Source organism: Oncorhynchus tshawytscha, linkage group LG26 (assembly GCF_018296145.1).
Source record: "Oncorhynchus tshawytscha isolate Ot180627B linkage group LG26, Otsh_v2.0, whole genome shotgun sequence".
Taxonomy (NCBI): Eukaryota; Metazoa; Chordata; class Actinopteri; order Salmoniformes; family Salmonidae; genus Oncorhynchus; species Oncorhynchus tshawytscha.
The window spans coordinates 16,745,199-16,773,121 of NC_056454.1; the positions used below are offsets into that span (position 1 = coordinate 16,745,199).

At 42.4% G+C, this 27,923-nt stretch overlaps 2 protein-coding genes across 4 annotated transcripts; both read left to right on the plus strand.

Annotated features, from left to right (window-relative positions):
- The first annotated feature begins 253 nt into the window (after positions 1-253).
- LOC112225266 (interferon alpha/beta receptor 2) lies at positions 254-6,252 on the plus strand. 2 transcript variants are annotated; one of them, XM_024389044.2, is made up of 7 exons: positions 254-415; positions 906-1,029; positions 1,877-2,052; positions 2,311-2,474; positions 3,293-3,452; positions 3,626-3,741; positions 5,780-6,252. In XM_024389044.2, the coding sequence occupies exons 1-7, from the start codon at positions 376-378 to the stop codon at positions 5,822-5,824; spliced, it is 825 nt and encodes a 274-aa protein (XP_024244812.1). In that variant the 5' UTR covers positions 254-375; the 3' UTR covers positions 5,825-6,252. The 2 variants fall into 2 exon arrangements, with proteins under 2 accessions (XP_024244812.1, XP_024244813.1); XM_024389045.2 differs by lacking the exon at positions 3,626-3,741 and having other exon boundaries at positions 258-415.
- A 106-nt stretch (positions 6,253-6,358) lies between these two features.
- LOC112225267 (interleukin-10 receptor subunit beta) lies at positions 6,359-20,125 on the plus strand. 2 transcript variants are annotated; one of them, XM_024389046.2, is made up of 7 exons: positions 6,359-6,570; positions 7,192-7,315; positions 13,591-13,760; positions 13,960-14,114; positions 17,960-18,107; positions 18,292-18,437; positions 18,575-20,125. In XM_024389046.2, exons 1-7 carry the CDS (start codon positions 6,507-6,509, stop codon positions 18,671-18,673), a joined length of 906 nt encoding a protein of 301 aa, XP_024244814.1. In that variant the 5' UTR covers positions 6,359-6,506; the 3' UTR covers positions 18,674-20,125. The 2 variants fall into 2 exon arrangements, with proteins under 2 accessions (XP_024244814.1, XP_024244815.1); XM_024389047.2 differs by having other exon boundaries at positions 6,360-6,570; positions 18,572-20,125.
- Positions 20,126-27,923: the final 7,798 nt, after the last annotated feature.

The following is a 27,923-nucleotide window of genomic DNA, read 5'->3' on the forward strand; positions in this document are numbered from 1 at the left end:
CAAAAATACCTCATACAGAAACACACAATGAATACAGCATAGACTTCAAACATTCACAAACACAAATATTACATTGAAATGGACAGCAAAGAAAGAGAAAATACTGTTCAATCCAGTGTTGTACGTCCCATTTTAGCATGCAGCATTCCAGTGAGTGTGGGAGTGACAGAACATGGCACATGGATATTATAAGGTGTGTGAGTAAGTTAGGGGGAACATCTCAGGGAGGGATTTCTGGGGAAATGAAACTTACACCTTTACATAATGACAGCAGCAGCTCCTTGCCCCAGCTCATTGCACTCTAACCCCGAGACACACGGCCAGGCCTGCCATCCTACACAGCTACCACTGGACTGACCTGACCCAATCTGAAAGATGGGGCCTTGGACCCTGCTGCTCCTGCACCTACCCCTGGGTAGGCTCTGTTTTTTTGAAGGGGTCTCTGGGGGGAAATGAAGGGGAAGGCAATATCTTGTCTGTTGCACAACTGAATGCATTCAACAAAATTTGGCTTCCGCATTTAACCCAGCCCCTCAATTGATTTTCATTGATTGTTTGGGTCATGCATTTTACTTTCTGGCGAGGACTGCAGTTTTTAACGTCGGATGTTCCTCTTGAAAGTTGCAACTCTTGAAGGAGGCCTGTATAATGTACTGTATATTGACACACCGCTTCCCTTATCTACAGTATCTTATCTTCATTGTTAGTATTATTTGAGAGAGAAAAAAATTCTGTAAATGTTTTATGTGTTTTCGTTTGCATTGTCTCTGCTACTAATATTTTGCTCTGCTAAAATGTCTCTCTCTCTCTGGCTGTCCTGTTCTGTGTCTGTCTATCATTTTGGATGTTTTTTTGTCTGTCTCCCTCTGTCTGTCTGCCTATCTGTGTGTGTGTGTATCTTCCAGTGGTGTCCATGCTCCCAGCCCCTACCAACGTGTCCATTGTCTCCTTCAACCTGGAGCACACTCTGACCTGGCTGCCAGGTCCAGGGACTCCTGACAACACACATTTCACAGTTCAGAGCCTCAGGTTAGCTCACACTTACACTTCAGTCCCATGCTTTCATTTAATTTAACTTCTCCTTATACGTAGCTGCTGAATAAGCACTTTCTTTTCAGGATTGTCTTCCAGGATGATCCAATGCTTTCGTTTCGTCTGGTTAGTTGGTCAAGGCCAATACTGAATCACTGCAATTGTGCAATGTAGAGCCGTGTAGATATCTTCATCAGTGTTGCATTTCCTTAGCTTCTCCCTTCTATTTCTCTCTCTTTTTCTCTCTCAAATCAATTTCAATTCATTTTCATTTGCTTTTTTTCGTACATGACATAACAATGTACATATTGGCAAAGTGTACTTTGGAAATGAAATGATTCATTAATAATATCAATAACAACATCTTGAAAAATTGTCCAGATTTTCACAAACAGGACAATCAGTAACAGCAATAATCTAGGGTGGGGGGGTGGGTGGAGTTGTATTAGAAATGGAAATCAGTAAGTAAATAAATGTGTGCCGGTTTGTTTGTCAGACACTGTCCCTCATTTTGGGTACATTTTAGTCATTTACCAGATACTCTTATCCAGAGCGACTAGGATTAAGTGCCTTGCGCAAGGGCACATTGACAGATTTTTCACCTAGTTGGCTCTGAGGATTCAAACCAGCAACCTTTTGATTACTGGCCTAAGGCTCTTAACTGCTCGGCTACCTGACGCCCAGCAATGGGGTGCGCTGCCAACCCACAGCTCTCTGCGTCCTCCCCCCTACAGGAAGGGTAGCCTCTTCTCATCAGAGAGGTCTTGGAAACCTTAAATTATGATTTCAGATTTGGTGAAATTAAACTCTCTAATTTCTTTACATCTCTCTCTCCCTCATCCAGGAAGAACTCATGGCAGCTCGTGAAGGGTTGTGCTAGGTTGAAGACCCGCCAGTCATGTGACCTCACTAACACATTCAAGGATCCCTTCTATCATTACAAAGCCCGTGTTCAAGCCATCACCACTACTCAGAAGTCCAACTGGTCCCTCTCTATGCTCTTCTACCCCTTGACTGACAGTGAGATGCTTTTACTCTACCTTTTCCCCCTCCATTTCAGTCTCCTTTTCTTTTCCTTGGAATACCGCGGCTCACTAGACAAAATGCATGTTGAGAATGGTATTTGAGTGAAACGTTAGTCTACTCTTTTTTTTAATATTAGGAAATGGACAAAATATTGTCCATTCTAGTGGTCCTCGTTACATAATTTACCTGTTTAGATTTACCTGTATATAATCATTCAGTCTTCACTGTAACCTCTGACCCCTGATGTTGCAGCATTGCTGGGCCCTCCAGTGGTGTCTGTGTCCGGCTGTGGGAACTGCCTGCTCCTGCAGGTAACTCCCCCCACATCCAGGGGCCTGCAGCGCTCCCTGTCCCCCACACAGCTCTACTACAGACAGTTCACCTGCAAGGTGCGCCGGACCAGGGATGGATCTCAGGTAGGACTTGACTTGGTCGTTCAAAATGTGACCCCCAATGGGGTAAGTTGGGGGGGGGGGGGCGACTTCTCAACATATCTCTTTAGCTGACATCTGACATCTCCTTACAGCTTTGATCTTACACTCATTCTGATACCTTGCCCTGTCACGTTGGGTTTGACCTATCAGCATCATTTTGAGGTTGATGTTTTTTTTTACAGTGTAAAGATATGTGAAAGGACATATACCAAGAAAATGAAGTTGTGAGAATGTGGTCAAACCCACACACGTTATATTTGAATAGAACCTGAGAAGAACATCAGGGCATTGATGAGAAAGCAGATCAGTATCTGTTTAATATAAGAATTTAATCGTGCACATTTTTCCTCTCTAAGGGTTGTTTATCTTTCATGACTACAGATGTAGATATGTGTGGTTTTTGCCCACACCTTCCTCTCAGGAGCACACAGTCTGGTTTGTGTTCGAGGAAACTGCCTCTTGCTCTGAGAAAAAGTACGCCTACACAGATTCAGGAGGAGGGGTCTCTTCTCCTCATCTCTTTGTCAGTCATCTCATCTCCCTATCTCTAACCCACAGTTATTTGTCAATTCGGTACAGATACAGTGAATCTAATACAAGACAACAATGAATGAACAAATCATTAGTCAAGGGACTAATCTCTTAATGAGATATTGGTATTATAGCTACACACATGGCTATGAATTAGACCGTTGTGGTCAATGATTAATGTGGATTACTTATCCAAAGCATTACAGCATGGTAAACGGGTCTATAAACATTATATAAACATTGTGACAATGTCTCTGCCTTTTTTGTAGTTCAGCATGTGGGTCACCTCCACTGAGAAAACTGTGATTGGCTACCTGGAGCCAGGGGCGGAGTATTGCGTGACTGTCACCCCATCTACGAGCTTTAACCCTCACTCTGTCCCCTCTGAGCCCCACTGTGCCTTCACCAGCCCTACTGCTGCCAACACAGGTACAGTACTAGGGCCTAACAGCACAGCTAAGAGACCACACAGTGTAGTACAACAAAGCAATACAGCCCTGGCAAATCAGTCATACACAACAGGCACGGCCATTATTTTACATCAGTGTTTACATCTGTTAGCAATTATAGTCCGTAACCCTTGGTGTCTGTCTGTCCCCCAGTGCCTGTGGTTCTGAGTGTACTGTGTGCCTTTAGCCTCCTGGTGGTGCTCCTCTGTGGAATAGTGGTCTATAGTGGTCGCCTGCTCTGTATGCACAAACCTCTCCCCAAAACACTGGTACTATTGCCACTTCATTCAACTGCACAGTGAAATTTGATTGGTAAATTGAACACTGCAGGTGTTCAATTTCACACCTTTGAAGTGTTTAAATGAGAACCACCAGAAAGTGTTGAATTTATACATTTCAAAATTCTGCCATTTAACACTGATACTTTGCAACACCAGTGGTGCACTAACTTCGTATTAAAGTTACACTGTTATAGTGTTGACTAATATCTTGTATTTAACACTTCAGAATTCAATGTTTACACTACGTCAGTGATAAATGTATACTGTTATGGCGTTCACCTTTCCCTTTAGAGCATTTTGTTAAGTGTTAAATCAACAATTTAAAACTGTTTTAGTGTCTGTATGGGTCCACACTTTTCAGTGTTAAATTAACACACTGTTTAACACACAGTGTAAAGCCTTATTTGCATATTTCCCAGAGTGCCTTGCATTTCAAGTGAATTGTGGAGTTACGGCCCATGACTGTATTTGTTAGTGACAGAGACATTGTTGTTGCATCCATTTTCATCCATCTTCACCTAGTGAGATCCTAAGCAAATGTCTTATAATTAAAATACAATTCTTTAACACAATACAACGCATACAGTGCATTCAGACAGTATTCAGACCACTTGACTTTTCCCACATTTTGTTATGTTACAGCCTTATTCCAAAAATTATTTAAAATACAATTAACATCAATCTACACACAATAGCCCATAATGACAAAGGGAAAACAGGTTTGTAGACATTTAGAATAATAGTGAAGACATCAAAACTATGAAATAACACATATGGAATCATGTAGTAACCAAAAAGAGTGCACAAAGCTGTCATCAAGGCAAAGGGTGGCTCCTTTGAAGAATCTCGAATATAAAATATATTTTGATTTGTTTAACACTTTTTTGGTTACTACATGATTCCATGTATTATTTAATAGTTTTGATGTCTTCACTATTATTCTACATGTAGAAAATAGTAAAAATAAAGAAAAATCCTGGAATGAGTAGGTGTGTCCAAACTTTTGACTGGTACTGTATGTAAATCATTTTCTAATCTTTTTTATTTCTGACACAGTTTCAAACATTTCTAAAAACCTGTTTTCCCTTTTTCATTATGGGGTATTGTGTGTAGATTGAGGATTTGTTTTATTCTATACATTTTTTAATAAGGCTGTAATGTAACAAAATGTGGATCAAGTCAAGGGGTCTGAATACTTTCCAAATGCACTGTAATTCATAAGGCCTCATTTTGAGAGCCTAGTTTTTCCTAATACAGTTGCCTTAAAGTCATGGTTTACAGGCAAAACCAGGCCTGCAAGTCACATTATGCTGGCTGGCAAAGTGATGTAATTCCTATTGGAATCCAACCAGAGTGGGGATATCCAACGTTTTTAATTTTTATTCACCCACAACCTGCATTCAGGGTTGGGAAGACTAAGATATGCGGCTACCTTAAGAATCTAAACTGGAACTTGCATTTCATCAGGTGCAATAAATCCATATAATGGATTGGATTACCTTAGAAAAATTCATGTTATTTATATAAGCACAAGATTAATTCATCAACACATGCAATAGGGCATGCTGGGAAATTTGAAAATGATGGATGTGGTTTTGGTGTAATACTGGTTATTAACACCAACATTAGGGTTCTTTTACACAAATGAGTGTTAATGTAACACTTACAGAGTTAATTTAACACCTGAATCAACACTTGAAATGTTACAATGAAAAATCAACACTATGTAACACTGATTAATTTGACACCCTGCTTGAACAACAGTATTTTTTTAACAGTCTGTTCATAGTAACCCAAATGAACACCACATCAACACCACAACTGCTTACACCAGGATATGAACATAGATCATTTTGCTACTGAAACTTTGCCTGACACCAATTTAAATCAATACAGATGATTATTATTGTTATTTATTCACTCAGGGGGAAAGGAAATTAAATCACCATCATTATAATGCTTTTGATATTGCCTCTTCCATGGCTTAACACCCAACCATTTTTGGCTCTACTCTCTCTGCCTACAGTCCTCTGTTCCTCTCTGTGGTGGTTGGATGCCCACTGATCCCTAGTCTGACCCCTTCAACCTGCTCTCAGTCCTGCCTGTGGTTGGACCCCCATCACCATGACTTTGTCCCTCCCAGGCCATACACAGGGGAGGAGACGTGTCAAGGAAGAAGATGATGATGCAGTTTACTCTGGGCTATGGACTGGTGGTGGTCTCCTCGAGATCAAATAAATATTTAACCCACAATTATCCAGTGATAAGATTATAACAAACCATTGTTTTATATTTATGTCTGAGTCATGGCAAAGTTATATTATTATTTTCTTCTGAATAAAGCTACTTTGTGATTGATTATAACATGTAAAAAAAAGCCATAAGCAAAAACAAAATGTGAAATGTATGTCGATTTTTCTATAAATGTATTGAACTATGTCATATTCAACAAGTAGTTGAGGTTTCATTATAGACCTGTAATAAAAGGAGGAAATTGAATCCGTTTTATTGCGATTCTTCATTATTGACACTGAATATAGCGAAGCTAGGAAATGCCCAGTGCGTGTCATGTTTTTCGTTTGAACCGTACGTAAAAGCTTCAGTATTCTTGCGCAGCGTAGTTACGCTTACCTCGCAATTCTCAGACCATTCAGAAAGTTGGCTAGACAAACTCTCAAGAGCAGCCGCAAGAAAAATATAGCCAACAAAACATTTCAGTGTCGTTGGATTACATTGAAAATCTCTTGGATAACATGCAATCTACAGTTTTTCCCATCTTGTTTGTCAAAGTATGTTTAACTTTACATGGAATTACAGGTCAGTATTTTGCTCTTGGTCTTACCATAGAAGGCATAGCCAACCAACGTGCTGTCAGGCGATTGTCTATGTTTGTAGGTGAAGGTTTTAAACCTCGTTTTGTAGATATTCCTTTATCATTTCAACGTCTATTATACATTTATTTAACACTCTCATACATTCCTCAATCTATTGTATTGCCAATTGTGGGAACCAATGGAAACACTTGACATTTTCTCGTCGTCATTGCTGTAAATATTAGTTTACTTCCTTCTCTGTAACGAACAGGAATCGGCTCTGTTACATTTACCTACGGATGATGTAAATACACATAGGCTAAAGGTTTTATCCAGCAGCATTGCTGTATGGCAGATTTGCGCAAGAGTGTTTCTCTCTATGAAGCAGGCTTAATTTCTCGAGTACCTCTTAAAATAGTCTAAGACCTGAAACAATACTATTTCCCCACACCTGCTGCATGATGTACAGCATAGCATCCCAACCTTTTTCGGTTACTCTACCACCAACTAAATTTTGCTCTGCCTGATGTTGATGTGCCCCCTCATCTAAATTTTACTAGTAGGCCTATCACTGGTGTACAGTATATTGTCAGTATGTTCAAATGTATATCTCGGTGCTTTACAGCAGTGTTAGCCGAACTTCCAAGTCCCAGTAACATCAGGATTAACTCTGTCAACATGGGACTAGTGTTGGAGTGGGATGCACCTCAGAACCACACAGAAAACATAACCTACAGAGCAGAGTACAGGTGAGTGGAGACTGTGGTAATATGAAAAACAACACAATGGAGCAAAGTGAGGGTGACACATTGAAATATGAGGAACTTCCTCCTGTGGGTGCTGGGAAAGGGTAGAACTGACACACCTTCAAGTCGACTTTACCAGTAGACTCTCAATGTGTCATACATAGGCATGCTCACACTCTGGCGTGCTCTTTGTACCTACACACGTTCCTACTTTTCTCATACAGTATTGCTCACACTGACACACACACAGACAGTATATTTCTAAGAAATTAGTGCAACTATTTCACTTCCACCTCAAAAAGCACATGAGAGGATTTTGACCCCACAATCTATTAGAAACATAATTTTGTTGATATATAATATAATCTCTGAGAAATTAAGCTAATTGGGTATTTTAATTGATAGGATTCATATTCAATAAATATAGGACCTAACACCTGAGTTGGAACCCATTTTTCTAACAATGAGGATTCCAAAGAAATTGTCAAAAGCCCCCCATGGACCCCCCCACACCAACAATGAGTATATGGTATCAGTTCTCTCTGACAAGTAGTCAGAGTATTGTTTCTTCATCCTATGCAATGCAATCCCAGTGAATTTTGGGATGTTTTTTATTCCCCTGTTCAGAGAAATTTGTCATTGAAGTTGTTAGGTTTTACAAATTAAATGAAAAGCTAAAATGTATTCAACCCCTTTGTTATGCCAAGCCTAAATATGTTCAGGAGTAAAAATGTGCTTAACATGTCACAAAATAAGTTGCATGGATTCACTCTGGGTATGATAATGGTGTTTTCTGTACCCCACACATACAATTATCTGTATGTTTCCTCAGTCGAGCAGTGGAGTTCAAACACCGATTCAACCACGTCTACCAGGGTGGTTTACCATGGCCTCACAAAGAAGGATGGGTACATTTAAAAATTTTAAAAAGTAGATATTTAATATCCCTTTCATCGTGGTGAAGTTATTCATTACACTTTGGATGGTGTATCAATACACCCAGTCACTACAAAGATAAAGGTGTCCTTCCTAACTCAGTTGCCGGAGAGGAGTGAAACCGCTCAGGGATTTCACCAAGAAAACTGAGGATGGTTCAACAATATTGTAATTACCCTAAAATACTAACCTAAATGACAGAGTGAAAAGAAGTAAGCCTGTACAGAATACAAATGTTCCGAAACATGTATCCTGTTTGCAAAAAGGCACTAAAGTAAAACTGCTAAAAATGTGCCAAAGAAATGTACTTTATGTCCTCGGGGGCTCCCGAGTGGTGCAGCGGTCTAAGGCACTGCATCTCAGTGAAAGAGGTATCACTACAGTTCCTGGTTCAAATCCAGGCTGTATCACATCCGGCTGTGATTGGGAGTTCCATAGGATAGGACGGCTCACAATTGGCCCAGGCTTTCATTGTTCTTAACCTGTCTGGGAACCCCTCGCCAACAGCCAATGAAATTGCAGGGCACCAAATACAAAATCAACAGAAATCTCATAAATCAAATGTCTCAAACATACAAGTATTAAGCAACATTTTAAAGATAAGATTATTGTTAATCCAGCCACAGTGTCTGATTTCAAAAATGCTTTACAGCGTAAGCTCCACAAACGATTATGTTAGGTCACCACAAAGCCACAGAAAAACCCAGCCATTTTTACAGCCAAAGAGAGGTGTCACAAAAAGCACAAATAGAGATAAAATTAATCACTAACCTTTGATCTTCATCAGATGACACTCATAGGACTTCGTTACACAATACATGTATGTTTTGTTCTATAAAGTGCATATTTATATCCAAAAATCTCATTTTACATTGGCATGTTATGTTCAGTAGTTCCAAAACATGCGGTGATATTGCAGAGAGCCACATCAATTCACAGAAATACTCATTATAAATGTTGATGAAAATTCAAGTGTTATGCATGGAACTTTAGATAAACTTCTCCTTAATGCAAGCGCTGTGTCAGATGTTTTTAAACTTCCGGAAAAAGCATAATCTGAGTACTGAGCTCAGAGCCCAAAACAGCCAAAATAAATATCCGCCATGTTGCGCAGTCAACATTAGTCAGAAATAGCATTATAAATATTCACTTACCTTTGATGATCTTCATCAGAATGCACTCCCAGGAATCCCAGTTCCACAATAAATGTTTGATTTGTTCGATGAAGTTCATCATTTATGTCCATATACCTCCTTTTGTTAGGGCGTTTGGTAAACAAATCGAAATGAGCGTACAACTTCCAGCAGAAAGGTCGGACGAAAATTCCAAAAAGTTATATTACTGATCGTAGAAACATATCAAACTATGTATAGAATCAATCTTTAGGATGTTTTTATCATAAATGTTCAATAATGTTCCAACCGGAGAATTCCATTGCCTGTAGAAAAGCAATGGAACGAGAGCTACCTCCATGTAAATACGTGTGACTTTGATCGAGGCTGCTGGCAGACCTCTGACTCATTCCCCTCTCATTTGGCCCCACTTCACAGTAGAAGCCTCAAACAAGTTTCTAAAGACGGTTGACATCTAGTGGAAGCCTTAGGAAGTGCAACATAACCAATATCCCACTGTAACTTCAATAGGGGCTGAGTTTAAAAACTACAAACCTCAGATTTCCCACTTCCGGTTTGGATTTTTTTCTCAGGTTTTTGCCTGCCATATGAGTTCTGTTATACTCACAGACATCATTCAAACAGTTTTAGAAACTTCTGAGTGTTTTCTATCCAATACTAACAGTAATATGCATATATTAGCATCTGGGACTGAGTAGGAGGCAGTTTACTCTGGGCATGCTTTTCATCCAAAAGTGAAAATGCTGCCCCCTATCCCAAAAAAGTTAACTGACTTGCCTAGTTAAATAAAGGTTAAATAAATAAAAATAAAGTGTTATGTTTGGGGCAAATCAAAAACATTACTGAGTAACACTCTTCATATTTCAAGCACGGTGTTGGTTGCATCATGTTATGGGTATGCTTGTCATCTGCAAGGACTAGTGAGATTTTGGGGATCAAAAGAAACATGATACAGCTATAAGCACAGGCAAAGTCCTAGAGCAGTGGTCGCCGACTGGTTGATCACAATAAACTGATCGGTCTTCAAGGCATTCCTAGTCGATCACCAAATATTTCTGTAGAAAAGCCAATGAACGATAAAGGCTTGCGCTCCTTTTTTAAAACTATTGAGTTGTTGCCTGTAGATACACTTGATTCAAAAGTCCTGCGCACCGGGTAAGCAAAGTGTTCCTATGAGACAAACTCCACCCACCCGGCAGACCGGCATATCTGTGACTAAATAGAGTGCACCTACTGGGCTGCCCAATCGGATAGCTCAAATTACCGTGGCTACAGAGCTTCCATGACCCTGGCCACAGACAAGTTTAATAGGCTACTCGCCTGCTTAAGATTTAATAACTTTTAAAACCATGACCACAGAGGGACTGTTAACGAATACAGCAAAGAGCTGCTGTTTTGATGAGTAAGTTAATGTTTAAGTTTATATTTAGCACTGTCACTGTTTTTATTCCACACCATTACAAAACGCGCTTCTCCGTTCTTCCAATCGGGCTGCAGTTGCAATGAATGAATAGCCATGTATTGAAAGCCCTGCGTTTTATTATCATTATTATTAGCTGCTCATCGTGTCGATTTTAATATGAAGGAATATTTAACTTTCTCTGGTCATAGGAATAACATGAATTTGTGCATGAGGCAGATGCGGTGCGACTCGAGTTTTGCCATCAGGTGGAAGACTGTGTCCCCTCTCTCTGGTCAGTCTCAGCGAAGGAAAGGAAGGAGAGAGCAGGTGGAAGACTGTGTCCCCTCTCTCTGGTCAGTCTCAGTGGAGGAAAGGAAGGAGAGAGCAGGTGGAAGACTGTGTCCCCTCTCTCTGGTCAGTCTCAGTGGAGGAAAGGAAGGAGAGAGCAGGTGGAAGACTGTGTCCCCTCTCTCTGGTCAGTCTCAGCGGAGGAAAGGAAGGAGAGAGCAGGTGGAAGACTGTGTCCCCCTCTCTGGTCAGTCTCAGCGGAGGAAAGGAAGGAGAGAGCAGGTGGAAGACTGTGTCCCCCTCTCTGGTCAGTCTCAGCGGAGGAAAGGAAGGAGAGAGCAGGTGGAAGACTGTGTCCCCCCTCTCTGGTCAGTCTCAGCGGAGGAAAGGAAGGAGAGAGCAGAGACCGTGAGAGGCAGTTGGGAAAAATAGTTTTGAACGGTCATCAAAGTCAGAAACTCGGGGGTCTTTCTAGAGCTCCGACTTTTCGACCTGAAGATCACTGACGTCGTGATTTGATCTCGTTGAACATCAGATGCAGGTACCATCAGTTCAGTAAAATAAAATAGCTAATTATTTCAATTCATGCTCCACAGTGGCTCACAAGTGCTAAACCAACTGCTCTATTTTGTTATCAAAGCTCGAGTTTTTAAATATAACATGGTCTGATTAACAATATTGGTGGCCAATCATATAGCCAATATCCTGTGATAATCTATTAGGCCTACTGCCCAAACCTCATTCCTACAAAATTGTTTGTGTGAGGTTAATGTAAAAAAAAAAAAATCTGAGCAGTAGATCTCAGCTTGCTTTTTGACTGTGAAAGTGATCTTGACTCAGAAAAGGTTGGTGACTGCTGTCCTAGAGGAAAACCTGGTTCAGTCTGCTTTCCAACAGACACTGGGAGGCAAGTTCACATTTCAGCGGGACAATAACCTAAAACACAAGTCCAAATATACACTGTATTTGCTTACCAAGATGTTCCTGAGTGGCCTAGTCAGAGACCTGACTAGTGGCCTAGTCCAGTCCATGGCAAGACTTGAAAATGGCTGTCTAGCAATGACCAACAACCAATTTGACAGAGCTTGAAGAATAAACAAGTAATAATAATGTGTTGTAATCGCTGCCAAAGTTTATTCTAACATGTATTGACTTAGGGGTGTGAATACTTATGTAAATGAGATATTTCCGTATTTAACTTATCAATACATTTGCACACAAAAAAATACATCTTTTCACTTTGTCATTATCGGGTATTGTGTGTAGATGGGTGAGAAAAAAAAAGTAATACATTTTGAATACTCACACTGGCAAATCAGATGTTAGGTACTGTAACACAACAAAATATGGAATAAGTTCAGGGTATGAATACTTTCTGAAGGCACTGTCAGTACCATTTACTTGCATTGGATTTGTGCCACAAATGCTAAAATGTTAGCATTTGAAGCAGTAGCCAGGTAAAGAAACCAAAGCATGGGTTGCTGTCATACCTTCCATAAACTGCCTATTAATCATCTAGTAGCAGGAACAGCAACATCTAGTGATCAGAACCTGGTAATATCAGGATGTAGGATAGGACATTTCTCTGAAAGAAAAACGTTTAATAATAATAAATTCACTCAGAAAACATTGCATTGGATGAAGAAACAATACTCAGAGCACCTGTGTACTTTTTGTTGTGCTGGATTTGGTTGAGGGTCCGTCGGTGGCTGTTGACCATTTCTTTGTATTCCTCATGTCTTACTCATTGTTTGAAAGAAAGTTTGGCCCAAATTGGATGTTAGCTACTGTATTTATTGGATATTGTATGAACGTTGAAAAGACGTCATTTATAGACGTCTATGTTTGGGCCAAATCAAGGCTGGGCCAGACCGGACAAAATCTGAACCAAACATAGACTTCTATGATTGGTTCAGATTTGGACCGGACCAAAAACCAATGTCTGTGGAACTCAAGGCCGATCTGGACTTCACCAAAAATAGACGTCCAAAAGGCATCTGCATCGGTCCGTGCTGACTGAGGTGTAGCCTGTTGCCTGAAATATAATTTTATGAATGGCCAATTATGTGACAAGCCTTCCGTTTGTAAAACACCAAAAAAGACATCCGGACAGGACCAAAAAAAGACGTCTGCTCGTGCTTACTGGGGTGTCGGGCAATGGAATTTTATGAATATCCATTCATGTGGTGGGTCCACCATTTGTAAAACAGGCTGTTGCCTTTATTTGTCCAACAACACACTGGAGAGGCACGCTGGGAATGGACAAGCAAAATAATTTGCGCCCCTGCCTTTGATAAAGTGGGCCCTGATTATCACAGGGCGGCATCGGCGTTCATCTAAAAAGCCCATATGCCACTGGTTGAGAGAAATGATCATTGTTTTTGGGCAGAATTTTCTGAGGTTCTATGTGTTGTTTGTTGTTGGTGTGTCTTGGTCAGTTTAGCTCCGAAAATGCCACCCTCGTCAATCTGCCGCCACCTAATCTACTGCAATAACTATTATGCCATGTTTTGATACAGGGGCTTGGTCAGCAGCAATGAGGTTGTATGTTGGAACACAACAGCCCAAAGCTGTGACTTCACCAGTCATCTAAACAAATTTGGAGTGTATATTTTCCAAGTGAGGGCAGAACGAGAGGGGGACACATCTCGCTGGATGAAGACTGGGTGGTTTGTCATGGATGAACACAGTGAGTTTATACCCATCTCCGTAACAGCTTTGACAGATCTTCAGTGTGTCACTGTGAATAAAGCCTGGAGCCTGACAGAATTGCCTCTTTAATAGACTAGTCTATGGTTATCAACTAGCAAGTGTGATTTCTTTAACCCTCCTCATCTGAGAGGTGTTCACTTCCTCCACGTCACTTCCTTTCAAATGTCTCTCTACAGCCACGCTAGGCCCTCCCGGTGTGACGCTCGTCTCCAGTGGTGCTGTCATTGAAGTGAGCATCAACGACCCAGTGCTCAGGATCTCTGAGTTCAAAGACGTATACAACCACGCAAACTTTAACATCACCTACTGGAAAGAGGGTCAGGAGGAGAAGGTATGGTGACCATTTTGCTTTCCATTTTTTCATCAAGGGATCTGATCATGTTAAAACAAAGGAAAAACAGACTGTCGCCGGATCTTTCACATCTGGTGGTTAACAAGCAGTACTTCATAGTAACGGGAGCCAATAAGGAGTATGAGGTACAGGTTTAAGCAGATTGCGAATTATACCGTGACATGTTTATGGATCTAATAGTAAAGACGTGTCATTTAACGTTCAAAATTGTTTTATTACCTTTTTAATTTGGCATGAACACAACCAGTCATGATGTTTTCGTCTTATTGTCAAAAAAAAAAGAGTAGACTACTTGTGCATGCTCGTCCACTCCAAAATAGTTCCAGCATCCGAACAGTGCACTGTGCGCTTACGCCATTTGATGAATGGAAAGAGACATCTTTTACAAAACACCTAACAGTTTAATGACAATCGGCGATTATCATTGGGTCGACGCTCTTGTAGCCTGAATTAATTTTTTATTTTATTTTTTATTTCACCTTTATTTAACCAGGTAGGCAAGTTGAGAACAAGTTCTCATTTACAATTGCGACCTGGCCAAGATAAAGCAGTTCGACACATACAACGACACAGAGTTACACATGGAGTAAAACAAACATACAGTCAATAATACAGTATAAACAAGTCTATATACGATGTGAGCAAATGAGGTGAGATAAGGGAGGTAAAGGCAAAAAAAAGGCCATGGTGGCAAAGTAAATACAATATAGCAAGTAAAACACTGGAATGGTAGATTTGCAATGGAAGAATGTGCAAAGTAGAAATAAAAATAATGGGGTGCAAAGGAGCAAAATAAATAAATAAAATACAGTAGGGAAAGAGGTAGTTGTTTGGGCTAAATTATAGGTGGGCTATGTACAGGTGCAGTAATCTGTGAGCTGCTCTGACAGTTGGTGCTTAAAGCTAGTGAGGGAGATAAGTGTTTCCAGTTTCAGAGATTTTTGTAGTTCGTTCCAGTCATTGGCAGCAGAGAACTGGAAGGAGAGGCAGCCAAAGAAATAATTGGTTTTGGGGGTGACTAGAGAGATATACCTGCTGGAGCGTGTGCTACAGGTGGGAGATGCAATGGTGACCAGCGAGCTGAGATAAGGGGGGACTTTACCTAGCAGGGTCTTGTAGATGACATGGAGCCAGTGGGTTTGGCGACGAGTATGAAGCGAGGGCCAGCCAACGAGAGCGTACAAGTCGCAATGGTGGGTAGTATATGGGGCTTTGGTGACAAAACGGATTGCACTGTGATAGACTGCATCCAATTTGTTGAGTAGGGTATTGGAGGCGGCTATTTTGTAAATGACATCGCCCAAGTCGAGGATTGGTAGGATGGTCAGTTTTACAAGGGTATGTTTGGCAGCATGAGTGAAGGATGCTTTGTTGCGAAATAGGAAGCCAATTCTAGATTTAACTTTGGATTGGAGATGTTTGATATGGGTCTGGAAGGAGAGTTTACAGTCTAACCAGACACCTAAGTATTTGTAGTTGTCCACGTATTCTAAGTCAGAGCCGTCCAGAGTAGTGATGTTGGACAGGCGGGTAGGTGCAGGTAGCGATCGGTTGAAGAGCATGCATTTAGTTTTACTTGTATTTAAGAGCAATTGGAGGCCACGGAAGGAGAGTTGTATGGCATTGAAGCTTGCCTGGAGGGTTGTTAACACAAGTGTCCAAAGAAGGGCCAGAAGTATACAGAATGGTGTCATCTGCGTAGAGGTGGATCAGAGACTCACCAGCAGCAAGAGCGACCTCATTGATGTATACAGAGAAGAGAGTCGGTCCAAGAATTGAACCCTGTGGCACCCCCATAGAGACTGCCAGAGGTCCGGACAGCAGACCCTCCGATTTGACACACTGAACTCTATCAGAGAAGTAGTTGGTGAACCAGGCGAGGCAATCATTTGAGAAACCAAGGCTGTCGAGTCTGCCGATGAGGATGTGGTGATTGACAGAGTCGAAAGCCTTGGCCAGATCAATGAATACGGCTGCACAGTAATGTTTCTTATCGATGGCGGTTAAGATATCATTTAGGACCTTGAGCGTGGCTGAGGTGCACCCATGACCAGCTCTGAAACCAGATTGCATAGCAGAGAAGGTATGGTGAGATTCGAAATGGTCGGTAATCTGTTTGTTGACTTGGCTTTCGAAGACCTTAGAAAGGCATGGTAGGATAGATATAGGTCTGTAGCAGTTTGGGTCAAGAGTGTCCCCCCCCCCTTTGAAGAGGGGGATGACCGCAGCTGCTTTCCAATCTTTGGGAATCTCAGACGACACGAACGAGAGGTTAAACAGGCTAGTAATAGGGGTGGCAACAATTTCGGCAGATCATTTTAGAAAGAAAGGGTCCAGATTGTCTAGCCCGGCTGATTTGTAGGGGTCCAGATTTTGCAGCTCATTCAGAACATCAGCTGAACGGATTTGGGAGAAGGAGAAATGGGGAAGGCTTGGGCGAGTTGCTGTGGGGGGCGCAGTGCTGTTGACCGGGGTAGGAGTAGCCAGGTGGAAAGCATAGCCAGCCGTAGAAAAATGCTTATTGAAATTCTCAATTATGGTGGATTTATCAGTGGCGACAGTGTTTCCTATCTTCAGTGCAGTGGGCAGCTGGGAGGAGGTGTTCTTATTCTCCATGGACTTTACAGTGTCCCAGAACTTTTTTGAGTTAGTGTTGCAGGAAGCAAATTTCTGCTTGAAAAAGCTAGCCTTGGCTTTTCTAACTGCCTGTGTTTAATGGTTTCTTGCTTCCCTGAACAGCTGCATATCACGGGGGCTGTTCGATGCTAATGCAGAACGCCATAGGATGTTTTTGTGTTGGTTAAGGGCAGTCAGGTCTGGGGAGAACCAAGGGCTATATCTGTTCCTGGTTCTAAATTTCTTGAATGGGGCATGTTTATTTAAGATGGTTAGGAAGGCATTTAAAAAAAATATCCAGGCATCCTCTACTGACGGGATGAGATCAATATCCTTCCAGGATACCCCGGCCAGGTCGATTACAAAGGCCTGCTCGCTGAAGTGTTTCAGGGAGCGTTTTACAGTGATGAGTGGAGGTCGTTTGACCGCTGACCCATTACGGATGCAGGCAATGAGGCAGTGATCGCTGAGATCTTGGTTGAAAACAGCAGAGGTGTATTTAAAGGGCAAGTTGGTTAGGATGATATCTATGAGGGTGCCTGTGTTTAAGGCTTTGGGGAGGTACCTGGTAGGTTCATTGATAATTTGTGTGAGGTTGAGGGCATCAAGTTTAGATTGTAGGATGGCTGGGGTGTTAAGCATGTTCCAGTTTAGGTCGCCTAGCAGCACAAGCTCTGAAGATAGATGGGGGGGCAATCAGTTCACATATGGTGTCCAGAGCACAGCTGGGGGCAGAGGGTGGTCTATAGCAGGTGGCAACGGTGAGAGACTTGTTTTTAGAGAGGTGGATTTTTAAAAGGACAAAAGACGTCTGAACTGCTATGCCATCTTGGAACACCAAATTGATGCGTCTTGCTGACTGTCCCAGGATGACAAGTGCAGACACGTGGGTGTTTTTTTTTGTTTTTTTGCCTTGACACAGGTGGGGTTGTTCGTTTTCATTTGGAATACACTTTTATTTTAATATTTACCACTGTGGCAGTATAAATTGCATTTTAAACAAATAAAATAAGGCTGAAATTAGCATTACTTAGAGCACCCCCCCCCAACCCTTTGTTCACTTTGTTGCTTTTAGGGGGAACCTTCTGCGTTTAGGGTCAGAGCACAAAAACTACTTATCCATCTGCCAATGGTAACTGTTATGACTGTGGGTGGGATAATCTGATGGCGCTGTCGATCCTCACTACTTCTCTATCACCCCCTCCCAGGACAAAAGTACGAAATGCACCCCACTTCGTAAAGTGGTCTTGGCGCTGGAGCCATGGACCAGGTACTGTGTTCAGGTCTGGGTGTACACCCAGAGGTTCTCCAAACACAGCCAGCCCAGCAATGTTACATGTGAGAGCACCGCTAAGGGTGAGCCCCATGTCTCTCGCTTTCTTTCCGCCTCTCTCTCTCTCTCTCTTCCTCCCTTTCATCGGTTAAACACAAATTATGAGGATTTGATTAGATTGCTGCCTTCAGTGCTTCTCCAAGTCCCCTCTGCTCAACTAAATTCTTCCTCCCTGGTGTCCTTTTTCCAACCCCAACCACTCCTCAGGCAATGACAGGCCTTGGGTGGTAGCCCTGGTGACGTTTGTGGTGATGGCTGTTGCAGTGGCCCTGCTGGCCCTGGCCTTCTGGTACTGCTACAGGGTGGTCCGCTTCCTCAGACCCAAGGCCAAGCTGCCTGAACATTTCACAGAGGTCAGTAGTATGACTCATGATCATTGTGTTTTAATGAATAATAGATTGTTTCTTTGTGTGTAGCAGTGGAGGGTGATGGGTCAAAATAATGTAGTTCTCTGTAACACAATTAAGTGGTATTCTATTCTATGCAGTAGCTGTTGGATTCCCCATGCTCCTCCATCCTGGCCATACAGAGCAGCCCCCAGCCTGAGGAGGTGTACCATGAGCTCCGTGTCATGCCAGGTGGGGCATAGACAAAGGAGAGCTCTGTCTGTTGGTCGGAAGAACGTAATACACACAGACTGGGAGAAAACACACAGACCGTCTGGCTGTGTTCGAGAGTATCAAAACTGTGAATTGAGACCGACTGACAGATCTACAAATAATATTGAAAAGTTATTTACGTTGCAAGGTGATTTGTTGATCAGTCATTCTCGACTCGCCTTTAAAGTCGGCTGCAATGTCGAACACGCCCAAAGTGGGTGGGGAAGATATGGGTCAAAAATAGGAAGTGAGTAGTCCGATGTGAAGTAAGAAAAGAGAACAAGGACTGAAATAGATTGGCAGAAAAGAGGACGTGTATCTTATTGAGAATTGAGAAACAATATTCTGACATCTGGGATTTAGTGATTTTTATTAATGTTGATGAAATGCTAAGAGAGCTACTTACTGTGATGTGTTTATTTATGTGACCTTTGTGTATGATAATGATCAATATTGCCTATCATTCATTATGGCCATGCATGGTAAGCCTACACTGGCATTTTTTGGGGAATCATGGCTATAGGGCAACGGAATGGTTCAACCACTGTCATCAGAGAGACTTACAACACAGTCCAAATGGCACAACACCAGGAAGGGAGTATTACATGGTCTGTGTTTATGCCTTGATGCACTCTGTGTTTGTTCCTATATGTCTGTGCACTCTGTGTTTGTTCCTATATGTCTCTGTGTGACTCTGTGTTTGTGCCTATATGTCTCTGTGTGACTCTGTGTTTGTGCCTATATGTCTCTGTGTGACTCTGTGTTTGTGCCTATATGTCTCTGTGTGACTCTGTGTTTGTGAAGGATATTAAAGGACCAATGCAGCCATTTTTATCTAAATATCAAATCATTTATGAGTAACAATGAAAACAATCAGAGTAAGGTACTTCAATTAAAATAGTTAAAAGGAAACAAATAGCTTTTTTATCAAATAGCAACTTCTTAATCAAGACATTTGCAAGGACTGTCTGGGAGTGCTTTAGGCAAAAACAGATAATGTTATTTGCAGAGAGGTTTGGAACTCTTTCTTATTGGTCTATTAACTAATTTACCACATGGTGATGTTACCATGGAAGGCCATGGAAGGCCAAAACTCCATCCTACATTAAAAGGCTGAAATTTCAGACGGTCTTTTCAAACAGCTCTTATACTTAAAAGGACATTATCATAATTTTCATAATTTCACAGTATTATTCCAAGCTCATAGTGTGGAAATTTAAAACACAGGTAACTCACGTTTTTGACTGCATTGGCCCTTTATCAGTTGAAGGTACTCTATTAGCACTTGGAAGATGTCGTTTGACATTTGAAGTCATGTTTTATAGACTTTTTACCATTTTATATTGTGGGAGACTACACACAAACAAGTAAAAAATGTGCCCAACAGTTAAAAATGACTTGGCAAGGGAATAAATATATATTTTTAAATGCTCATAAATGTTTGGTGTTGTCACCTATCATTGGTTATTATCAATGTATGTTTACTTAAAGTTGAAATATACTGAACACAAATATAAACACAACATGCAACAATTTAAAGATTTGACTGAGTTACAGTTCATATATGGAAGTCAGTCAATTTAAATAAATTCATTACCCCTAATCTATGGATTTCACATGACTGGGCAGGGGCACAGCCATGGGTGGGGCATAGGCCCACCCACTGGGGAGCCAAGTCCAGCCAATCAGAATGAGTTTTTCACCACAAAAGGGGAAATTATTACAGACATAAATACTCATCAGTTTGATCAGCTGTCCTGGTGGCTGGTCTCCACAGGTGAAGAAGCTGGACGTAGAGGTCCTGGGCTGATTATAGATTATTTTCCTCACCCATTTTTTAAAAACCTTTATTTTAACAAGGCAAATCAGTTAAGAACAACCTCTAGTGACTCCCAAACCCGCATGCGGGAGCGTAATCATCGCCTGAAACTAATTAGCATAATGCAACGGACATAAATATCCCTAGAAAATATTCCTATTCATGAAAATCACAAATTAAATATATTGAGACACAGCTTAGCCTTCTGTTAATCACCCTGTCATCTCAGATTTTCAAAATATGCTTTACAGCCAACGCTAGACAAGCATTTGTGTAAGTTTATCGATAGCCTAGCATAGCATTATGCCGCAGCGCTTTCAAAACCTGGGGCACTTCTGGATTGGATTTTTCTCAGGCTTTCGCCTGCAACATCAGTTCTGTTATATTGTCTGTGAGTATCTTTACAGTTTTGGAAACGTTAGAGTGTTTTCTATCAAAAGCTGTCAATTATATGCATATTCTAGCATCTTTTCCTGACGGTTTAAAACGGGAACGTTTTTTTTCCAAAAATGAAAATACTGCCCCCTAGCACGAAGAGGATATTATTAATTAAGAACAAATTCTTATTTACAATGACGACCTTCCCCAGCCAAACCCGGACGACGCTAGGCCAATTGTGCGCCACCCTATGGTACTCCCAATCACGGCCGGATGTGATACAGCCTGGATTCGAACCAGGGACTGTAGTGATGCCTCTTGTACTGAGATGCAGTACCTTAGACCGCTGCGCCAATACTACATAATGACAAAGTGAAAACATGCTTTTAGAAATTTTTGAAAATGAAATACAGAAATATCTCATTTACACAAGTATTCACAACCCTGTGTCAATAATTTGTAGAAGAAGCACCTTTGGCAGCTTTTACAGCTGTGAATAATTCTGGATAAGTCGCTAAGAGCTTTCCACACCTGGATTGTGCAACATTAGGCCATTTATTATTTTGTCAAATTTGTAGGTCTTGCCATAGATTTTCAAGTAAATTTATGTCTAAACTGTAACTCGGCCACTCGGGAACTTTCACTTTCTTCTTGGTAATTAACTCCAGTGTAGATTTGGCCTTGTGTTTTAGGTTATTGTCCTGCTGAAATGTGAATTCACCTCCCCAATGTCTGGTGGAAAGCAGACTGAACCAGGTTTTCCTCCAGAATTTTGCCTGTGCTTAGCTCCATTCCTTTTTTATTCTGAAAAACCACTATGCTTGAAAATATGGGGAGTGGTACTTTATTGGATTTGCCACAAACATAACACTTTGTATTCAGGACAAAAAGTTAATTGCAGTCAGCTCGGGATTCAAACCAGCAGCCTTTCGGTTACTGTCCCAATGTGCTTAACCACTAGGCTATCTGCCGCCAAAAGTGATAATATTTTCATTTGTCAGCAACCAGGCATCGATCATAATGTCACCAGAATAATCAGATTTCATAAAACGGCAACATGTGGTCTCTTGTTTCTGCATCACTAAATTTGGTCCAATTCACACACATATCAAGAGAATATCCCTGGTCATCCCTCCTTCCTCTGATCTGACGGAGTCACTAAACAATTGTGCCGGCTCAGCTCTGAACCGCGTAGCGCATAAAAATTGTCTGTCCTCAGGTTGCAACACTCACTACCGAGTTCCAAACTGCATCTGGAAGCAACGTCAGCACAAGAACTGTTCGTCAGGATCTTCATAAAATGGCTTTTCGTGGCCGAGCAGCTGCACACAAGCCTAAAATCACCATGTGCAATACCAAGCGTTGGCTGGAGTGGTGTAAAGCTCACCACCATTGGACACCACCAACGCCATCTCTGGAGTGATGAGTCACGCTTCACCATCTGGCAATCCGACGGGTGGATCTTGGTTTGGCGGATGCCAGGAGAACGCTACCTGCCAGAATGCATTGTGCTAACTAAAGTTTGGTGGAGGAGGAATAATGGTCTGGGGCTGTTAGTTCTAGGTCCCTTAAAGCTACAGCATACAGTGGCATTTGTCCCTACGATTATGTGCTTCCAACTGGGTGGCAACAGTTTGGGGAAGGCCTTTTCCTGTTTCAGAATGACAATGCCCCTGAGCACAAAGAAAGGTCCATACAGAAATGGTTTGTTGAAATTGGTGTGGAAGAACTTGACTGGCCTGCACTCAACTCTCAAGAAATATGTCATCCATGTTGGGCACCAGGCGTGTCCATATAGCTGTTCTCATTGTCCTCTTCGGTGGGGTTTATCGGCAGTTGACATCCAAAGCTATGGTGCATTACCGCCACCTACTGTACTGGAGTGTGGGCCAGAGACAGGGAGAAACTAACTATACTCTTTAAACTAATGTCCTGTATCCCCTTCTCCCTCATTAGATCTCAGCCTCTCTTATTTCCCTCTGATACTGCCCACACTGTAGCAATAAATGCTCCACGGTCTCTGTTTCCTGTCAGTAATAACAGTTTTCTGTTGGATGCTTTCCTATCACATTTAAGGACTTAAATGGCTGTGTCCCACCCTTAATCTTGTACAAATAGCTCTTCTGTCCTGCCGTTCTCTCCTCCCCGACATTCCTCTGTACTGCCTGCCTTAGTATCTCTATTCCACTGCTCCTGCCATCTCTACACCATCACTGACCATATTAGACTTTTTGCCTCTGCCTTGCTCATTGAAACTACAACATCAACATCCCCTCTACTAAGTGCTTGTTTAGCCAGTACACTCACTGCCTTGTTCCCCTTCATCCCCACATGTCCTGGGACCCAAGTAAATCTTATCTGTATAACCATCAGTCTAATCCTGCCATGGGTTTGTAGCACCTCATAAAGCAGGTCTTGTCTGCTACGTGAGCTGAAAGACTGTAGACTCATCAAAACTGCTCATGAATCTGCAAATAACTACTCTTTCTGGCTTAACTTCCTCCACCCACTGCAAGGTCAACAGTATGGCCATCAGCTCCGCCGTATATATACAGCCAGATGATTAGTAATACGTTTCCTGACTTTCACCCCACATTCCTGCACTAGAAATGCTGACCCAGTACATCCTGTCCTTTGGATCTTTTGAACCGTCTGTGTATATGACCAGACAACTCTTAAACCAATCAGATGGCTCAACACCCTCCCTATCTTTCTGTAGTCTCTCCAATACTTCTAGATCTACAACTGGAGGAAGGAGTAGCCATGGTGGATTTACACCCACCCAAAGCTTGTGTTCAGTCCTTTCTCATGTTTGCAGCATGCCTGTAAAATATATTTTGTCCCTGTAGGCTGACCCAATAATTAGTTGCCAGCTGCTGTCTCCTAATCTGCAATGGCATATCCCCCATCTCCACCTGTAGTGCAGCCACTGGCGACGTCCGAAACGCCCCACTACATATTCTAGTCCTTGACCCTTTATGACCCTATATGACATCTAGCCTTTCCAATGACGTCGGGGCTGCCGAACCATACGCTATACTGCCATAGTCTATTACAGATTGGATCAATGGAACATAAATGGTCCTCAACGGGGAACGCCCAGCCCCCCAACTCCTTCCCGTCAGACAGTGCATCACACAGTATTTCAAAATATTGGAAACGTATACCTTCATTGGGCAGTTTCAAGTTCTCACTGGAAAAAATGGCTAATTAGTAGCACGTCTCAAAAGTGAGTCGTAAGATTATAATACGTGGATGAGAAGGAAATGCCTGGGATTTTGATGCCTAATGTGCATCATTTTGTGATAGTCTTGTGTGTATATATAAGACAATGAATGCTGTATATATTAGGGGTAAGTAAGACCAGGGAGATGTACCTGTCCAGAGTTGTTTATTAGGAAATGGAACTGTACTAATTATCTCATTTTATGAAATAAACAACTATTGTGTCTGTCATTGGTTGTTGCCACTGCAGTTGCCGCCTAACCTTGCTCCACCCCCTTCCCCCTCCGAAAGGACCACAATGAAAATAAGCTTTATTGTGTTAAAATATTACATTTAATCAATCAATCAATTTAGCACCTTCTTACACTTTCCCACCTGTCAATGTGTTCTGCCCAGGTCAGCCTAGTGTCAAAGTATACCCCAAGGAACCTGAACACCCCCACCCTCTCCAAGTTTCTCCCATATAACCTCAAGCGTACCTCATCTCCCACCTTCCTCCTGGTAAAGAACAGTCTGAGTTTTCTCCACAGAGAACCCGAATCCCCACATTAATGCCCACCGTTCTACCCCATCAATTGCTTCCTGTACCTTCCTGACTATGTATGGCACATTTCTTCCCCTCTTCCATAAGGCCCCATCATCTGAAAATAATGACCTCCCAATATTCCGTCCATACCTGAGAGTAAACATCATTGATCATGATTGAGAACAACCGAGGACGAATCACGCTCCCCTGCGGTATACCGTTGTCCACCAGGTAGCTGCCCACCCTCACTTGGATAGAAATCCTTTATCCAGTTGTACGTTCTTCCTCCTACCTCCATAATATCAAGCTTGATTAACTCCTCCTTCCACATCATATCATATGCCTTCTCCACATCAAAAAAGACTGTTACAACCGTTCACCTTAGCCTTCCTGACCACTGTTTCTAAGCAGAGCACTGGGTCCATAGTTCCCCTCCCCTTCCTGAACCAACTCTGAACTGGCCCCCTACTAGCCCCCTGCTCTCCAGGAAGTAAATTAGCCTCTCCGTAATCATACCTTCCTTAATCTTACATACTGTTGATATTAAAGCTATTGACCGATAGCTTGTTGGCCTCGTTGGGTCCTTTCCTGGCTTCCGGATTGGTACCACTACTGCATCCTTCCAGCCGCCGGGTAGTTTCCCCTCTTCCCACACTCTGTTGTACAACACCAATACCTTATCCAGTGCCTCATCACTAAGATGGGCCAACATAACATAGCACACCTCATCTTTCCCAGGTGAAGTTAACCCAGGCTTACCTATTGCCCTTTTTATTTTTGCCATGGTAAATGGTGCATTCAACGCATCATTTACATCCTCCCTCCGATCCAGAACTCCAGGGTCCTCCTCTCTCCCCTTCTGCCCCTCCTCTGACAAATGTGCAGAGCTATGCATCTCTGCCTTCTCATCTGTTACTGCCACATTCTTCCCACTTGTCAACACTGGATAATCCCACTCCCTTCTGACCCCACTCATCCTCTTAATCATCCCCCACACTACTCCCACAGGTGTCACACTTCCAATGGTGTCACAGAACCGACACCAACATGACCTCTTTGCCTGACGGATAGTTCTCACCAGGGTCTGGGCCTGCTTATACTGAATCAGATGTTGGAAGTTGTGTTTCCTTTTCAGTACTCTAAATGCCCTGTTACTACTCCTCACCATTGCCCCACACTCCTCCATCCACCATGGGACTGCTTTCCTCCTCCTCCTCTTCCTTCTCCCTGAACTCTTAGGTATAGCCTCAGTAGCTGCCCCCGCTAAAGCTGTTCTCACCCAGTTATTGGTACTATCCACATCCCCTCTCATATCCACCCGAGCCATCACCTGATGCTCACTCAACTCTTGAAACGGATCCCACTTTGCCCTTCCAAACACCCACCTGCCTACTCCATCCTGACACCTCCTCCCTCCGGCTTACTGTGCATACTATGGGGTAATGATCAATCCCTACTACCGACTCCTCAACTCACAGATTTCTGCCATCGCACTAGATTTATTTTTATTTTTATTTCACCTTTATTTAACCAGGTAGGCTAGTTGAGAACAAGTTCTCATTTACAACTGCGACCTGGCCAAGATAAAGCAAAGCAGTGTGACACAGACAACAACACAGAGTTACACATGGAATAAACAAGCCAATAACACAGTAGAAAAAAAGAAAGTCTATATACAGTGTGTGCAAAAGGTATGTGAAGGTAGGCAATAAATAGGCCATAGTAGTGAAGAATGACAATTTAGCAGATTAACACTGGAGTGATAAATGAGCAGCTGCAGCGATCGGTTAGCTGCTCAGATAGCTGATGTTTAAAGTTGGTGAGGGAAATAAAAGTCTCCAGATTCTGCGATTTTTGCAATTCTTTCCAGTCACTGGCAGCAGAGAACTGGAAGGAAAGGAGGCCAAATGAGTTGTTGGCTTTGGGAATGATCAGTGAGATATTCCTGCTGGAACGTGTGCTACGGGTGGGTGTTGTTATCGTGACCAGTGAACTGAGATAAGGCAGAGCTTTACCTAGCATAGACTTATAGATGATCTGGATCCAGTGGGTCTGGCAATGAATATGTAGCGAGGACCAGCCGACTAGAGCATACAGGTCGCAGTGGTGGGTGGTATAAGGTGATTTGGTAACAAAACGGATGGCACTGGGATAGACTGCATCCAGTTTGCTGAGTAGAGTATTGGAAGCTATTTTGTAGATGACATTGCCGAAGTCGAGGATCGGTAGGATAGTCCGTTTTACTAGGGTAAGTTTGGCGGCGTGACTGAAGGAGGCTTTGCTGCAAAATAGAAAGTCTAGAAGGAGAGGTTACAGTCTAGCCAGACACCTAGGTATTTATAGTTGTCCACATATTCTAGGTCAGAATCGTCCAGGGTGGTGATGCTAGTCGGGTGAGTGGGTGCGGGCAGGGAACGGTTGAAAAGCATGCATTTGGTTTTACTAGCGTTTAAGAGCAGTTGGAGGCCACGGAAGGTGTGTTGTATGGCATTGAAGCTCGTTTGTAGGTTAGTTAGCACAGTGTCCAAGGAAGGGCCAGAAGTATACAGAAGGGTGTTGTCTGCGTAGAGTTGGATCAGGAAATCGCCCGCAGTAAGATCGACATCATTGATATATACAGAGAAAAGAGTCGGCCCGAGAATTGAACCCTGTGGTACCCCCATAGAGACTGCCAGAGGTCCGGACAACATGCCCTCCGATTTGACACACTGAACTCTGTCTGCAAGGTAGTTTGTGAAACAGCTGAGGCAGTCATTAGAGAAAACAAGGCTGTTGAGTCTGCCGATAAAAATACGGCGATTGACAGAGTCGAAAGCCTTGGCCAGGTCGATGAAGACGGCTGCACAGTACTGTCTTTTATCGATGGCGGTTATGATATCGTTAAGGACCTTGATCGAGGCGGAGGTGCACCAGTGACCGGCTCGGAAACCGGATTGCACAGCGGAGAAGGTACGGTGGTATTCGAAATGGTCAGTGATCTGTTTATTAACTTGTCTTTCGAAGACTTTAGATAGGCAGGGCAGGACGGATATAGGTCTGTAACAGTTTGGGTCTAGAGTGTCACCCCCTTTGAAGAAGGGAGGCGGAGCTGTTGGACGGGGTTAGAGTAGCCAGGAGGAAGGCATGGCCAGCCGTAGAGAAATGCTTATTGAAATTTTCGATTATCATGGATACCAGAGTGAGATCCAAGGCAGACTATTCCCTTGTCTAAATCAATCCTGGTCTCTCTGCCATCATTCAGGCACACCAGATCGTTAATTTCTATCAGATTTTCCACCATTTGCCAATTTTC

Bases quoted from the DNA above. Each gene is read 5' to 3' on its own strand.
- LOC112225266 (XM_024389044.2), top strand. From the start codon at position 376: ATGGGGCCTTGGACCCTGCTGCTCCTGCACCTACCCCTGG. The intron at 1,030-1,876 runs GTTAGCTCACAC...TCCCTCATCCAG, and splicing joins TTCACAGTTCAGAGCCTCAG to GAAGAACTCATGGCAGCTCG. The intron at 3,453-3,625 runs GTACAGTACTAG...TCTGTCCCCCAG, and splicing joins CCCTACTGCTGCCAACACAG to TGCCTGTGGTTCTGAGTGTA.
- LOC112225267 (XM_024389046.2), top strand. From the start codon at position 6,507: ATGCAATCTACAGTTTTTCCCATCTTGTTTGTCAAAGTATGTTTAACT. The intron at 13,761-13,959 runs GTGAGTTTATAC...GTCTCTCTACAG, and splicing joins GTTTGTCATGGATGAACACA to CCACGCTAGGCCCTCCCGGT. The intron at 18,108-18,291 runs GTGAGCCCCATG...ACCACTCCTCAG, and splicing joins ATGTGAGAGCACCGCTAAGG to GCAATGACAGGCCTTGGGTG.